General features: G+C 47.2%; 1 protein-coding gene across 1 annotated transcript in view; it reads right to left on the bottom strand.

The window, feature by feature from the left end:
- Positions 1-970: 970 nt before the first annotated feature.
- Positions 971-16,606, bottom strand: part of NPSR1 (neuropeptide S receptor 1) — a 200,287-nt gene continuing 184,651 nt past the window's right edge. Inside the window, exons 8-9 of the mRNA XM_075271208.1 lie at positions 4,214-4,394; positions 971-1,115 (exon numbers count right to left, since the gene is read on the bottom strand). Coding sequence (XP_075127309.1) covers positions 1,025-1,115; positions 4,214-4,394 — 272 coding nt within the window. The 3' untranslated portion in view covers positions 971-1,024. The remainder of the gene's footprint in view (positions 1,116-4,213; positions 4,395-16,606) is intronic.

Here is a 16,606-nt window from a genome sequence, read left to right as displayed (position 1 = left end):
CTCTCCGGGTGAATAGGCCTAGTCAGGAGGAGGGAGTGTCTTCAGGCCGAATCGCGAGGCAAAACAGCCTGAAGAATGAGCATCTCGCTTCTTTTTCCGGGAGCCGGAACAAACCAGCTCCTGGAAAATAGAACTGACCGGCTCCCATTGATTTCAATGGGAGCCATCTTTTTCGTCAGGATTTTGAGGTGGATATGGCCTTAAAATCCTGACCAAAAAACTCTGACTGAACTTACCCTTAGTCAGGAACTGGCATAGATCTGTAGTATAATGCACGTCAATTTTCCGGCACATGTTATAGTAAATCCTGTAAGCCTAGCCTGCCTAGATTCCATGGTGGCTCATGGATTAGCATCTGCAAGAGATTTGTACTGATATGGGCAGTGAATGTCTGTAAAGCACTAATATGTTGGTCCTATACAAGTAAAAGAAATAACCAAGCAGGAGATAAGATGTGCCAAGGTGCAACGGAAATGCACCAAGTGGAGGTGCAATTTTTGCCTTCTGTTAAGGCACATCTCAAATCGTAAATCTGGGCCAATGTCTACTATACTGTTAGCCAAGTCTCTGTATTCCCTTCTGTTTAACCCACACACATACACACAAGCAGCACCTCTCCAACATACGCAAGCTTCAAACTCATTTAAATGGTCTTCATTGCAAACATAAAGATTAACATGTTGCTTGGTAACACTGTAGCAGTGCCAGATATCTAAAGCTAAAGTCATAAAAACAAATCATTATACTTGTGGAGTCATTTGTGAGTATATCTGTATCCATTAGCTTCAATATGTGCTGAGGACAGAATACATTGACTTGTCTGCTTTTAAGTGATAATTATCAATAAAAAAGAAACATCATTGAAATAACAATATGTATATAGAAAGAGGTAGAATATTCTTACATAACAAAATTTTATTCCATAAATGTATCTGGCCCATCATACAATTTACATGTTTTTGTGCAATGACAGATGCATAATGTTATTTTAGATTAGGGTAGTCCCCCAGCAATAGTCCATACATCAAATATATTCTGGCCTAGACACCACCTGCATTTCTACCCCTTCAGTTTTATCTCTGAGGGTGCCGGCATATCTTCCTGAACTTCGATCCCTGTTAAAAAAAACAAAAAAAAAAACAATAAGTGTAAATTCTGAATAAATTGAAATTTTAATCTTTTTGTTCAGTAATATGTGCATATAAGCAATACAGTATCATATATTTAATAACCATTCAACAGGTTGTGCAGGATTAGAAAACTCGTCTGATTTTCATTTTTCAGGAAGTGACATCACGTTACTTTTGGTCCCTTCAGCTATCTGACACTTAGGGGGTGTTCACACTACAGCCGCTGTCTGCCCTAAGGTTTTTAAAGGTAGTCGGCGGTGTCCGTAAGCGGCCTCTCTGCCTGGAATCAGTTTTTTTTGCACAAACACAAAGTTATACATGTAGGACTGGGAAAGACAAACAAACAGACGGTTTCCAGGCAGAGAGGCTGCATACGGACACCGGCGGTTACTAGAGATGAGCGAACACTAAAATGTTCGGAGTTCGAAATCCGATTTGAACAGCCGCACACTGTTCGACTGTTCGAACGGGTTTCGAACCCCATTATAGTCTATGGGGGGAAATGCTCGTTTCAGGGGTAGGCAAAATTCGATCAAATTCTACTTACCAAGTTCATGAGTAAGGGTCGGGCTGGATTCTTCTCCCTGCGCAGCGTCCCCGCGTCCTCTTCTGGCCTTGAATTCACTCTGCTAGGCATTGGGCCTGGGCAGAACCGACTGTGCATGCCCGCACTACAAGTGGACATGCGAAGTCGGCTCTTCCCAGGCCTGATGCCTGGCAGAGTGAATACAGAGCTGGAAGAGGACGCGGGAGCGCTGTGCAGAGAGAAGACTTCTAAAGGTAAGAGAAGAACCAGCGTTGATTGGCAATGTATAGCATTCTGCCAATCAACGCTGGTTCTGCATCGAATCTTAACTTCGAACAGCTAGTAGTGTTCGATCGAGTACAAGTATTTCGAATACCGTAGTATTCGATCGAACACATACTCGATCGAGTACTACTCGCTCATCTCTAGCGGTTACCTTTAAAAGCCCATTCAAATGAATGGGTTTTAAAACTGACCACCAGGAAACTGTCCCTTGTCCAGTTTCTCCGGGGTTTAGGACAGAAACCCCAGGGAGGACAGCAGCAATAGTGTGAACACCCCCTTATTCCCTATCCTGAAAGGAATATACAGTCCTATGAAAAAGTTTGGGCACCCCTATTAATCTTAATCATTTTTAGTTCTAAATATTTTGGTGTTTGCAGCAGCCATTTCAGTTTTATATATCTAATAACTGATGGACACAGTAATATTTCAGGATTGAAATGAGGTTTATTGTATTAACAGAAAATGTGCAATATGCATTAAACCAAAATTTGACCAGTGCAAAAGTATGGACACCTCAACAGAAAAGTGACATTAATATTTAGTAGATCCTCCTTTTGCAAAGATAACAGCCTCTAGTCGCTTCCTGTAGCTTTTAATCAGTTCCTGGATCCTGGATGAAGGTATTTTGGACCATTCCTCTTTACAAAACAATTCAAGTTCAGTTAAGTTAGATGGTCGCCGAGCATAGACAGCCCGCTTCAAATCATCCCACAGATGTTCAATGATATTCAGGTCTGGGGACTGGGATGGCCATTCCAGAACATTGTAATTGTTCCTCTGCATGAATGCCTGAGTCGATTTGGAGCGGTGTTTTGGATCATTGTCTTGCTGAAATATCTATCCCCGGCGTAACTTCAACTTCGTCACTGATTCTTGAACATTATTCTCAAGAATCTGCTGATACTGAGTGGAATCCATGCAGCCCTCAACTTTAACAAGATTCCCGGTGCCGGCATTGGCCACACAGCCCCAAAGCATGATGGAACTTCCACCAAATTTTACAGTGGGTAGCAAGTGTTTTTCTTGGAATGCTGGTTTTTTTTGGACGCCATGCATAACGCCTTTTTGTATGACCAAACAACTCAGTCTTTGTTTCAACATTCCACAGGCTTGTCCAAATGTGCTTTTACATACCTAAGGGGGCTCTGTTTGTGGCGTGGTTGCAGAAACAGCTTCTTTCTCATCAATCTCCCATACAGCTTCTCCTTGTGCAAAGTGTGCTGTATTGTTGACTGATGCACAGTGACACCATCTGCAGCAAGATGATGCTGCAGCTCTTTGGAGGTGGTCTGTGGATTGTCCTTGACTGTTCTCACCATTCTTCTTCTCTGCCTTTCTGATATTTTTCTTGGGCTGCCACTTCTGGGCTTAACAAGAACTGTCCCTGTGGTCTTCCATTTCCTTACTATGTTCCTCACAGTTGAAACTGACAGGTTAAATCTCTGAGACAACTTTTTGTATCCTTCCCCTGAACAACTATGTTGAACAATCTTTGTTTTCAGATCATTTGAGAGCGGGCTGCCCATGCTCGGTGACCATCAAAATTAACTGAACTTGAATTGTTTTGTAAAGAGGAATGGTCCAAAATAACTTCATCCAGGATCCAGGAACTGATTAAAAGCTACAGGAAGCGACTAGAGGCTGTTATCTCTGCAAAAGGAGGCTGTACTAAATATTAATGTCACTTTTCTGTTGAGGTGCCCATACTTTTGCACCGGTCAAATTTTGGTTTAATGCATATTGCACATTTTCTGTTAGTACAATAAACCTCATTTCAATCCTGAAATATTACTGTGTCCATCAGTTATTAGATATATCAAACTGAAATGGCTGCTGCAAACACCAAAATATTTAGAACTAAAAATGATTAAAATGAATAGAGGTGCCCAAACTTTTTCATAGGACTGTATACTCTTAACAGCACAATTCCTTTAACTTTATCCAAATTAGTAAGACATGTGGATTATGAAAGTTAATAAATAGAGAAATACTGACAGTATTGGCATACAGATGTAGTGAACCATAACTTACTAATTGACAGTGAAAATATGCTGCATTGTGATATCTTATCACAGAAAACAACAAGAGCCCTTGAAAAGCCATCTGTTACGTCTGTTCTGTGAATGTTGAAGTTCTACATATTTTCACACTACAATTTCTACAGTATTCTTAGAAACATATAAAAATAATGGAAGGGCATTATAATAATTAACAAGACACAAAAACGCGCTGCTCCTAATTCAACAAGGTAGTTCCCATTAATAATACGCACCTGGATAATCGACAATGTCTGTTACTGAACACGCAGTAAATGATTGGATTCACAGCACTGTTCAGAACTGGCAAATTCTGAATGATCACAGATGCATAGATGCGTTCTTTGGTCATTGGTAACATTTCATAATTGTCCAAAATGTCAAAAAGAAAGTATGGACTCCAACATAATATAAATGCTGCGGAACAAAAGACACTTTATTAGGTAAATAACATTGGCATAAAATATGGACGTATCATAAGTTATTCTTGATGAAGCAAAGTCTAAGGGATTATATAACATTTTCATCCTCTGTCATGCATGGATAACTCATATAACCATATAAACATTCATGATTTGCTACCTCCGAATGATATTTCTAAATCTAATGTCAGGGGACTGTCAGATTGTCTCCCATACCTAAGTGTATTGAAACTGATGGATTCTGTCAATTCTGTCGATGTGTATAGCTAGCGTGAATAATGAAGGTTTGTATTTCATTCAATCTTATTTTTAGACGTCTTAATAAATCTGACACGCCTGTCCTAAAATGTTACCCCACTTTTTACTCCATCTACTGGGGTGCTTTTATTAAGCAACTTGGGCCATTATTTGTTGTAAATTGTTCCTTTTTGGGGGTTTGAACTTAATTTATGATACATTTGCACCTTTTTTTTTAAAGAAATTGGTGAGGAAAACGGGGAAGAAAATATCCACTCCTTTCCCAGGTTGGTTGCCATTTGACTTTAGACTTCCTTGAAAGGTTGGCACATTTTTCTCCCTTTATGGGGGCGTACAGCTTATCTTCCCTGTTTCAGGGCTGTAGCTGGACTGCTGTGCAAGTTGGATTCTTTCTTTCATAGGCTGCAGTGAATACACTGAACAGGTGATGACCTCTTAGCTACTTGCACACTACCACTAACTATCTCTGGAGACTTCCAGTCTCCTTCATATTGTCATAGTACAGGTATAAATCATAGTGGGACCACTGCTGCTATTCAGAGGAACCGCTGTCGCTTTGAAATTCAGTAGCGGCTATGCTATACATGGTCCATTTAAATTTAGTGCCAGAGCTCCTGCTTTGGCCCATGGGAATTTCGTGACAATCACAGATGAGGCGTCGGCTGTTATTGATTTCAAGATCCTGCTTTGGCGCTCAATTCAAATAGCCAAAGTGCCAATTCATAGCACGGCCATTGCCAGTAGTAGCGAAGGTAGCTCTGCTATCATTTGCTTTTATTTTTTCAACCACTGACAGTGCCACCAATGTTATTATCCTTTTAGACAGATTCAACTTGAAGTCTGAATTTAAATCAAAGGGAGAACACAGAAAGAATTCTACACCAAAGCTTCAATGGCAGGTCCCACGACATAATCTGCTATATGATTTTTCCTTTTGGCTTTCAGCAGTCATAATAAGACCATGTTTTCCTAACTGTATTGAGATTACAAATTCCAGTTCAGACCTTGGGTTTTATTACTCAAACTTAAAGGGTTTTTCTAGTCCCTTTTTATTGATGATCACAAATTTGCAATTAGTTCTGAATTAAAATATCCAATTGATTTTTGTTAATGTGCAAACCTATGCATCACCATAACAGACTGCAAATAAACTATCTGTTTACTCTTTTTCATCTGCTCCTTTGTTTTTGCTAACTTAGGACTTCTTTACACGTCTCCAGGTCCAGAAAATGAAGATTGTATAGAAAGTAGAGATGAGCGAACACTAAAATGTTCGAGGTTCGAAATTCGATTAGAACAGCCGCTCAATGTTCGTGTGTTCGAATGGGTTTCGAACCCCATTATAGTCTATGGGGAACAGATACTCGTTAAGGGGGAAACCCAAATCCGTGTCTGGAGGGTCACCAAGTCCACTATGACACCCCAGGAAATGATGCCAACACCTCTGGAATGACACTGGGACAGCAGGGGAAGCATGTCTGGGGGCATCTAACACACCAAAGACCCTCTATTACCCCAACATCACAGCCTAACAACTACACACTTTACACACTCAATACCACCTCTCTGACAGTAGGAAAACACCTTGAAACATGTGTATTTGGCACTTGCAGTGAGGAGAGCTTGTCACCAGCAGTGAATTTGGCCCTTGTAGTAAGTTGAGGTTGGCACCAACATTTGTTTTGAAAATCAGGGTGGATTGAGCCTCTAACCAGCAGAGTTTGGGCAAATTCATGGTGGAGGGAGCCTCTAAACACCCCAGTTTGGGCAAATTCATGGTGGAGGGAGCCTCTAAAAACCCCAGTTTGGACCAATTCATGGTGGAGGGAGCCTCTAACCAGCCCAGTGTGGGCAAATTCATGGTGGAGGGAGCCTCTAAACAGCCCAGTTTGGACCAATTCATGGTGGAGGGAGCCTCTAACCAGCCCAGTTTGGGCAAATTCATGGTGGAGGGAGCCTCTAAAAAACCCAGTTTGGACCAATTCATGGTGGAGGGAGCCTCTAACCAGCCCAGTTTGGGCAAATTCATGGTGGAGGGAGCCTCTAAACAGCCCAGTTTGGGCAAATTCATGGTGGAGGGAGCCTCTAAACAGCCCAGTTTGGGCAAATTCATGGTGGAGGGAGCCTCTAACCAGTCCAGTTTGGACCAATTAATGGTGGAGGGAGCCTCTAACCAGCCCAGTTTGGGCAAATTCATGGTGGAGGGAGCCTCTAAACAGCCCAGTTTGGACCAATTCATGGTGGAGGGAGCCTCTAAAAAACCCAGTTTGGACCAATTCATGGTGGAGGGAGCCTCTAAACAGCCCAGTTTGGGCAAATTCATGGTGGAGGGAGCCTCTAACCAGCCCAGTTTGGACCAATTCATGGTGGAGGGAGCCTCTAACCAGCCCAGTTTGGGCAAAATCATGGTGGAGGGAGACTCTAAACAGCCCAGTTTGGACCAATTCATGGTGGAGGGAGCCTCTAAAAAACCCAGTTTGGACCAATTCATGGTGGAGGGAGCCTCTAAACAGCCCAGTTTGGGCAAATTCATGGTGGAGGGAGCCTCTAACCAGCCCAGTTTGGACCAATTCATGGTGGAGGGAGCCTCTAAACAGCCAAGTTTTGGGAAATTCATGGTGGAGGGAGCCTCTAACCAGCCCAGTTTGGACCAATTCATGGTGGAGGGAGCCTCTAAACAGCCCAGTTTGGGCAAATTCATGGTGGAGGGAGCCTCTAAAAAACCCAGTTTGGACCAATTCATGGTGGAGGGAGCCTCTAACCAGCCCAGTTTGGACCAATTAATGGTGGAGGGAGCCTCTAAACAGCCAAGTTTGGACCAATTCATGGTGGAGGGAGCCTCTAAAAACCCCAGTTTGGACCAATTCATGGTGGAGGGAGCCTCTAACCAGCCCAGTTTGGGCAAATTCATGGTGGAGGGAGCCTCTAAACAGCCCAGTTTGGGCACATTCATGGTGGAGGGAGCCTCTAACCAGCCCAGTTTGGACCAATTAATGGTGGAGGGAGCCGCTAAACAGCCCAGTTTGGACCAATTCATGGTGGAGGGAGCCTCTAAAAACCCCAGTTTGGACCAATTCATGGTGGAGGGAGCCTCTAAAAAACCCAGTTTGGACCAATTCATGGTGGAGGGAGCCTCTAACCAGCCCAGTTTGGACCAATTAATGGTGGAGGGAGCCTCTAAACAGCCAAGTTTGGACCAATTCATGGTGGAGGGAGCCTCTAAAAACCCCAGTTTGGACCAATTCATGGTGGAAGGAGCCTCTAACCAGCCCAGTTTGGGCAAATTCATGGTGGAGGGAGCCTCTAAACAGCCCAGTTTGGGCAAATTCATGGTGGAGGGAGCCTCTAAACAGCCCAGTTTGGACCAATTCATGGTGGAGGGAGCCTCTAACCAGCCCAGTTTGGGCAAATTCATGGTGGAGGGAGCCTCTAAAAAACCCAGTTTGGACCAATTCATGGTGGAGGGAGCCTCTACCCAGCCCAGTTTGGGCAAATTCATGGTGGAGGGAGCCTCTAAACAGCCCAGTTTGGGCAAATTCATGGTGGAGGGAGCCTCTAACCAGCCCAGTTTGGACCAATTAATGGTGGAGGGAGCCTCTAACCAGCCCAGTTTGGGCAAATTCATGGTGGAGGGAGCCTCTAAACAGCCCAGTTTGGACCAATTCATGGTGGAGGGAGCCTCTAAAAAACCCAGTTTGGACCAATTCATGGTGGAGGGAGCCTCTAAACAGCCCAGTTTGGGCAAATTCATGGTGGAGGGAGCCTCTAACCAGCCCAGTTTGGACCAATTCATGGTGGAGGGAGCCTCTAACCAGCCCAGTTTGGGCAAATTCATGGTGGAGGGAGCCTCTAAACAGCCCAGTTTGGACCAATTCATGGTGGAGGGAGCCTCTAAAAAACCCAGTTTGGACCAATTCATGGTGGAGGGAGCCTCTAAACAGCCCAGTTTGGGCAAATTCATGGTGGAGGGAGCCTCTAAACAGCCCAGTTTGGGCAAATTCATGGTGGAGGGAGCCTCTAAACAGCCCAGTTTGGGCAAATTCATGGTGGAGGGAGCCTCTAACCAGCCCAGTTTGGACCAATTAATGGTGGAGGGAGCCTCTAACCAGCCCAGTTTGGGCAAATTCATGGTGGAGGGAGCCTCTAAACAGCCCAGTTTGGACCAATTCATGGTGGAGGGAGCCTCTAAAAAACCCAGTTTGGACCAATTCATGGTGGAGGGAGCCTCTAAACAGCCCAGTTTGGACCAATTCATGGTGGAGGGAGCCTCTAAAAAACCCAGTTTGGACCAATTCATGGTGGAGGGAGCCTCTAAACAGCCCAGTTTGGGCAAATTCATGGTGGAGGGAGCCTCTAACCAGCCCAGTTTGGACCAATTCATGGTGGAGGGAGCCTCTAAACAGCCAAGTTTTGGGAAATTCATGGTGGAGGGAGCCTCTAACCAGCCCAGTTTGGACCAATTCATGGTGGAGGGAGCCTCTAAACAGCCCAGTTTGGGCAAATTCATGGTGGAGGGAGCCTCTAAAAAACCCAGTTTGGACCAATTCATGGTGGAGGGAGCCTCTAACCAGCCCAGTTTGGACCAATTAATGGTGGAGGGAGCCTCTAAACAGCCAAGTTTGGACCAATTCATGGTGGAGGGAGCCTCTAAAAACCCCAGTTTGGACCAATTCATGGTGGAGGGAGCCTCTAACCAGCCCAGTTTGGGCAAATTCATGGTGGAGGGAGCCTCTAACCAGCCCAGTTTGGACCAATTAATGGTGGAGGGAGCCTCTAAACAGCCAAGTTTGGACCAATTCATGGTGGAGGGAGCCTCTAAAAACCCCAGTTTGGACCAATTCATGGTGGAGGGAGCCTCTAACCAGCCCAGTTTGGGCAAATTCATGGTGGAGGGAGCCTCTAAACAGCCCAGTTTGGGCACATTCATGGTGGAGGGAGCCTCTAACCAGCCCAGTTTGGACCAATTAATGGTGGAGGGAGCCGCTAAACAGCCCAGTTTGGACCAATTCATGGTGGAGGGAGCCTCTAAAAACCCCAGTTTGGACCAATTCATGGTGGAGGGAGCCTCTAAAAAACCCAGTTTGGACCAATTCATGGTGGAGGGAGCCTCTAACCAGCCCAGTTTGGACCAATTAATGGTGGAGGGAGCCTCTAAACAGCCAAGTTTGGACCAATTCATGGTGGAGGGAGCCTCTAAAAACCCCAGTTTGGACCAATTCATGGTGGAGGGAGCCTCTAAACAGCCCAGTTTGGGCAAATTCCTGGTGGAGGGAGCCTCTAAACAGCCCAGTTTGGGCAAATTCATGGTGGAGGGAGCCTCTAAACAGCCCAGTTTGGACCAATTAATGGTGGAGGGAGCCTCTAACCAGCCCAGTTTGGGCAAATTCATGGTGGAGGGAGCCTCTAAACAGCCCAGTTTGGACCAATTCATGGTGGAGGGAGCCTCTAAAAAACCCAGTTTGGACCAATTCATGGTGGAGGGAGCCTCTAAACAGCCCAGTTTGGGCAAATTCATGGTGGAGGGAGCCTCTAACCAGCCCAGTTTGGACCAATTCATGGTGGAGGGAGCCTCTAAACAGCCAAGTTTTGGGAAATTCATGGTGGAGGGAGCCTCTAACCAGCCCAGTTTGGACCAATTCATGGTGGAGGGAGCCTCTAAACAGCCCAGTTTGGGCAAATTCATGGTGGAGGGAGCCTCTAAAAAACCCAGTTTGGACCAATTCATGGTGGAGGGAGCCTCTAACCAGCCCAGTTTGGACCAATTAATGGTGGAGGGAGCCTCTAAACAGCCAAGTTTGGACCAATTCATGGTGGAGGGAGCCTCTAAAATCCCCAGTTTGGACCAATTCATGGTGGAGGGAGCCTCTAACCAGCCCAGTTTGGGCAAATTCATGGTGGAGGGAGCCTCTAACCAGCCCAGTTTGGACCAATTAATGGTGGAGGGAGCCTCTAAACAGCCAAGTTTGGACCAATTCATGGTGGAGGGAGCCTCTAAACAGCCAAGTTTGGACCAATTCATGGTGGAGGGAGCCTCTAAAAACCCCAGTTTGGACCAATTCATGGTGGAGGGAGCCTCTAACCAGCCCAGTTTGGGCAAATTCATGGTGGAGGGAGCCTCTAAACAGCCCAGTTTGGGCACATTCATGGTGGAGGGAGCCTCTAACCAGCCCAGTTTGGACCAATTAATGGTGGAGGGAGCCGCTAAACAGCCCAGTTTGGACCAATTCATGGTGGAGGGAGCCTCTAAAAACCCCAGTTTGGACCAATTCATGGTGGAGGGAGCCTCTAAAAAACCCAGTTTGGACCAATTCATGGTGGAGGGAGCCTCTAACCAGCCCAGTTTGGACCAATTAATGGTGGAGGGAGCCTCTAAACAGCCAAGTTTGGACCAATTCATGGTGGAGGGAGCCTCTAAAAACCCCAGTTTGGACCAATTCATGGTGGAGGGAGCCTCTAACCAGCCCAGTTTGGGCAAATTCATGGTGGAGGGAGCCTCTAAACAGCCCAGTTTGGGCAAATTCATGGTGGAGGGAGCCTCTAACCAGCCCAGTTTGGACCAATTAATGGTGGAGGGAGCCGCTAAACAGCCCAGTTTGGACCAATTCATGGTGGAGGGAGCCTCTAAAAACCCCAGTTTGGACCAATTCATGGTGGAGGGAGCCTCTAAAAAACCCAGTTTGGACCAATTCATGGTGGAGGGAGCCTCTAACCAGCCCAGTTTGGACCAATTAATGGTGGAGGAAGCCTCTAAACAGCCAAGTTTGGACCAATTCATGGTGGAGGGAGCCTCTAAAAACCCCAGTTTGGACCAATTCATGGTGGAGGGAGCCTCTAACCAGCCCAGTTTGGGCAAATTCATGGTGGAGGGAGCCTCTAAACAGCCCAGTTTGGGCAAATTCATGGTGGAGGGAGCCTCTAACCAGCCCAGTTTGGACCAATTAATGGTGGAGAGAGCCGCTAAACAGCCCAGTTTGGACCAATTCATGGTGGAGGGAGCCTCTAAAAACCCCAGTTTGGACCAATTCATGGTGGAGGGAGCCTCTAAACAGCCCAGTTTGGGCAAATTCATGGTGGAGGGAGCCTCTAAACAGCCCAGTTTGGGCAAATTCATGGTGGAGGGAGCCTCTAAACAGCCCAGTTTGGGCAAATTCATGGTGGAGGAAGCCTCTAACCAGCAGAGTTGGTGGAAATCATGGTGGAGGGAGCCTCTAACCAGCAGAGTTGGGGGAAATCAGGGTGAAGGGAGCCTAGTATTAGCAGAATTGTGCAACGCTTATGGTGGATGAGTATGAGGATGCGGAGGAATTGGAGAGGTTTGGTACAGACATGGAGTTTCATGTTGGGGTGCTTTACACAGGTGGGCACAAAAATGACGGCTCTACCCAGTGGTGGTTCATTTTTATCAAAGTGAGCCGGTCGGCACTCTCAGCTGACAGACGGGTGCGCTTGTCAGTGATGATGCCACCGGCTGCACTGAACACCCTCTCAGATAGGACGCTGGCGGCAGGACAGGACAGCACCTCCAAGGCATATAGGGCAAGTTCAAGCCACAGGTCCAACTTCGACACCCAATACGTGTAAGGCGCAGAGGGGTCGGAGAGGACAGGGCTGTGGTCGGAAAGGTATTCCCGCAACATGCGCCTATACTTCTCACGCCTGGTGACACTAGGACCCTCCGTGGCGGCACTTTGGCGAGGGGGTGCCATCAAGGTGTCCCAGACCTTAGACAGTGTGCCCCTCGTTTGTGTGGACCGGTGAGAACTTGGTTGCCTACTGGAGGAACTGCCCTCCCTGCCGCCAACGTCACATGCTGGAAACATCTCCATCATATTCTGCACCAATTGCCTGTGGCAAGCATTGATGCGATTGGCCCTCCCCTCTACCGGAATAAAAGACGAGATGTTGTTTTTATACCGGGGGTCAAGGATAGCAAAGATCCAGTACTGGTTGTCCTCCATGATTTTGACAATACGCTTGTCGGTTGTAAAGCACCCCAACATGAACTCAGCCATGTCTGCCACAGTGTTAGTTGGCATGACTCCTCTGGCCCCACCGGAAAGTTCAATCTCCATTTCCTCCTCATCCTCCATGTCTACCCATCCGCGCTGCAACAATGGGACGATTCGAAGTTGCCCGGAAGCCTCCTGTATCACCATCACATCATCGGACAACTCTTCTTCCTCCTCCTCCTCCTCCTCCTCCTCCTCCATTAAACGCAGTGAAGCGGACAAATGTGTGGACCTACTCTCCAGCTGTGACGGATCGGATGCTATCCCTAACTCCTCTGTGTGATCTGAGTTATCCCTGATGTCAATCAGGGATTCTCTCAGAACACACAAGAGCGGGATTGTAAGGCTCACCATCGCATCCTCAGAGCTCACCCTCCTTGTGGACTCCTCAAAGACCCGTAGGATGTCACAAAGGTCTCTCATCCATGGCCACTCATGGATGTGAAACTGAGGCAGCTGACTTTGTGGCACCCTAGGGTTTTGTAGCTGGTATTCCATCAAAGGTCTCTGCTGCTCAACCACTCTATTCAACATCTGAAACGTTGAGTTCCAGCGTGTGGGGACGTCGCACAAAAGCCGGTGTTGTGGCACATGCAGGCGTTGCTGGAGAGATTTTAAGCTAGCAGCGGCTACTGTCGACTTGCGAAAGTGGGCGCACATGCGCCGCACTTTCACCAGTAGCTCTGGAACATTGGGGTAGCTCTTTAGGAAACGTTGCACCACTAGGTTGAAGACGTGGGCCAGGCATGGAACATGTTGGAGTCCGGCAAGCTCCAGAGCTGCTACCAGGTTCCGGCCGTTATCACAAACGACCATGCCTGGGCCCAGGTGCAGCGGCTCAAACCATATTGCCGTCTCATCGAGGAGGGCATCCCTCACCTCGGAGGCAGTGTGCTGTCTGTCCCCCAAGCTGATCAGCTTCAGCACAGCCTGCTGACGTCTACCAACGCCAGTGCTGCAACGTTTCCAACTCGTAGCTGGGGTCAATCTAACAGCGGAGGAGGAGGCGGTGGCGGAGGAGGAGGCGGTGGCGGAGGAGGAGGCGGTAGAGGAGGAGGAGGAGGGGGGTGTTCTTCTCGTGTCCCTGCCAGGAATGTTAGGCGGGGAGACGAGGTACACCGGGCCAGTTTGGGAAGCAGTCCCAGCCTCAACTACATTCACCCAGTGTGCCATCAGTGAAATGTAGCGTCCCTGTCCGCATGCACTTGTCCACGCGTCGGTGGTCAAGTGGACCTTTGTGCAAAGCGCGGAACTAAGGGCCCGCCTGATGTTGAGTGACACGTGCTGGTGCAAGGCGGGGACGGCACACCGGGAGAAGTAGTGACGGCTAGGGACGGCATAGCGAGGTGCCGCAGTTGCCATCAGGTCCAGGAAGGCGGGAGTTTCAACAAGCCGGAACGCCAACATCTCCTGGGCCAGCAGTTTAGCGATGTTGGCGTTCAAGGCTTGCGCGTGTGGGTGGTTAGCAGTGTATTTCTGCCGCCGCTCCAATGTCTGAGAGATGGTGGGTTGTTGTAAAGAAACACCTGATGGTGCCTTTGATGGTGCAGGAGAAGGAGATAAGACAGGACCAGGGGAGGATGAGGTAGAAGTCAACAAAGTGGCGGAGGCAGATGAAGTGGTGTCCTGGCTCGTCCTCTGGAGTGCATCGCCAGCACAGTCAGCAGTGGCAGAGGCAGTGGCAGAGGCAGTGGCAGTGGCGTGAACGGCAGGCGGCCTTTGTCCTGCCGTTGCTGCCTGCCACTGATTCCAGTGCTTGGATTCCAAATGACGGCGCATTGAAGTGGTGGAAAGGTTGCTCTTCTCAGAGCCCCTAATCAATTTCGAGAGGCAAATTGTGCAGACAACACTATATCTGTCCTCGGCGCATTCCTTGAAAAAACTCCACACCTTCGAGAAACGTGCCCTCGAGGTGGGAGTTTTTCGGGGCTGGGTACGAACTGGAACATCTTGGGAGATTCCGGGTGTGGCCTGGCTTCGCCTAAGCTGCTGACCTCTGCCTCTGCCTCTAGCTACCCTTTTTGGTGCTGCACCTGCCTCAACATCCACACTACTTTCCCCGCTTGACATCCCCCCTGTCCAGGTCGGGTCAGTGTCCTCATCATCCACCACTTCCTCTTCCAACTCCTGTCTCATCTCCTCCTCCCGCACAATAAGCCGGTCAACTGGATGCCCTGACGGCAACTGTGTCACATCATCGTCGATGAGGGTGGGTTGCTGGTCATCCACCACCAAATCGAACGGAGATGGAGGAGACTCTAGTGTTTGAGCATATGGACACAGATGCTCCTCTGTTAGGTTCGTGGAATCGTGACGTGGAGAGGCAGGTTGAGGGACAATGAAAGGAGTGGAGAACAGCTCTGGGGAGCAGGGACAGTTTGGGTTATTGTTCTGTAAAGCTTCGGAATTTTGGGAGGAAGGAAGACAAGACTGTTGGGTAATAGGAGGAGAGGAGGCAGAGTCTGACTGGCTGCTGGACAATGTGCTGTAAGCGTTCTCTGACAGCCATTGCAAGACCTGTTCCTGGTTCTCGGGCCTACTAAGGTTTGTACCCTGCAGTTCAGTTAATGTGGCAAGCAACCCTGGCACTGTGGAGTGGCGCAATGCTTGCTGCCCCACAGGAGTAGGCACGGGACGCCCTGTGGCTTCACTGCTACCTTGCTCCCCAGAACCATTCCCCCGACCTCGCCCACGGCCTCGTCCACGTCCCTTTCCGGGAGCCTTGCGCATTTTGAATTCCTAGTTAGAAATTGGCACTGTATACCAGTAGTAAAAATTGTGGGTGCACGTAACCCCAATATATTCTTTGAATTACTTGTCAGAAACTGGCACTATATGGCAGTAGCAAGAAATGAGGGTATTTGTATTCCCAATATATTCTTTGAATTCCCAGTCAGACAATGGCACTGTATACCAGTAGTAAAAATTGTGGGTGCACGTAACCCCAATATATTCTTTGAATTCCCAGTCAGACACTGGCACTATATGGCAGTAGCAAGAAATGAGGGTATTTGTATTCCCAATATATTCTTTGAATTCCCAGTCAGACAATGGCACTGTATACCAGTAGTAAAAATTGTGGGTGCACGTAACCCCAATATATTCTTTGAATTACCAGTCAGAAACTGGCACTATATGGCAGTAGCAAGAAATGAGGGTATTTGTATTCCCAATATATTCTTTGAATTCCCAGTCAGACAATGGCACTGTATACCAGTAGTAAAAATTGTGGGTGCACGTAACCACAATATATTCTTTGAATTACCAGTCAGAAACTGGCACTATATGGCAGTAGCAAGAAATGAGGGTATTTATAACCCCAATATATTCTTTGAATTCCCAGTCAGACAATGGCACTGTATACCAGTAGTAAAAATTGTGGGTGCACGTAACCCCAATATATTCTTTGAATTCCCAGTCAGACACTGGCACTATATGGCAGTAGCAAGAAATGAGGGTATTTGTATTCCCAATATATTCTTTGAATTCCCAGTCAGACAATGGCACTGTATACCAGTAGTAAAAATTGTGGGTGCACGTAACCCCAATATATTCTTTGAATTACCAGTCAGAAACTGGCACTATATGGCAGTAGCAAGAAATGAGGGTATTTGTATTCCCAATATATTCTTTGAATTCCCAGTCAGACAATGGCACTGTATACCAGTAGTAAAAATTGTGGGTGCACGTAACCCCAATATATTCTTTGAATTCCCAGTCAGACACTGGCACTATATGGCAGTAGCAAGAAATGAGGGTATTTGTATTCCCAATATATTCTTTGAATTCCCAGTCAGACAATGGCACTGTATACCAGTAGTAAAAATTGTGGGTGCACGTAACCCCAATATATTCTTTGAATTCCCAGTCAGACACTGGCACTATATGGCAGTAGCAAGAAATGAGGGTATTTGTATTCCCAATATATTCTTTGAATTCC

This window comes from Leptodactylus fuscus, chromosome 4, assembly GCF_031893055.1.
Source record: "Leptodactylus fuscus isolate aLepFus1 chromosome 4, aLepFus1.hap2, whole genome shotgun sequence".
Taxonomy (NCBI): domain Eukaryota; kingdom Metazoa; phylum Chordata; class Amphibia; order Anura; family Leptodactylidae; genus Leptodactylus; species Leptodactylus fuscus.
This window is presented reverse-complemented; position numbering and strand designations above follow the sequence as displayed.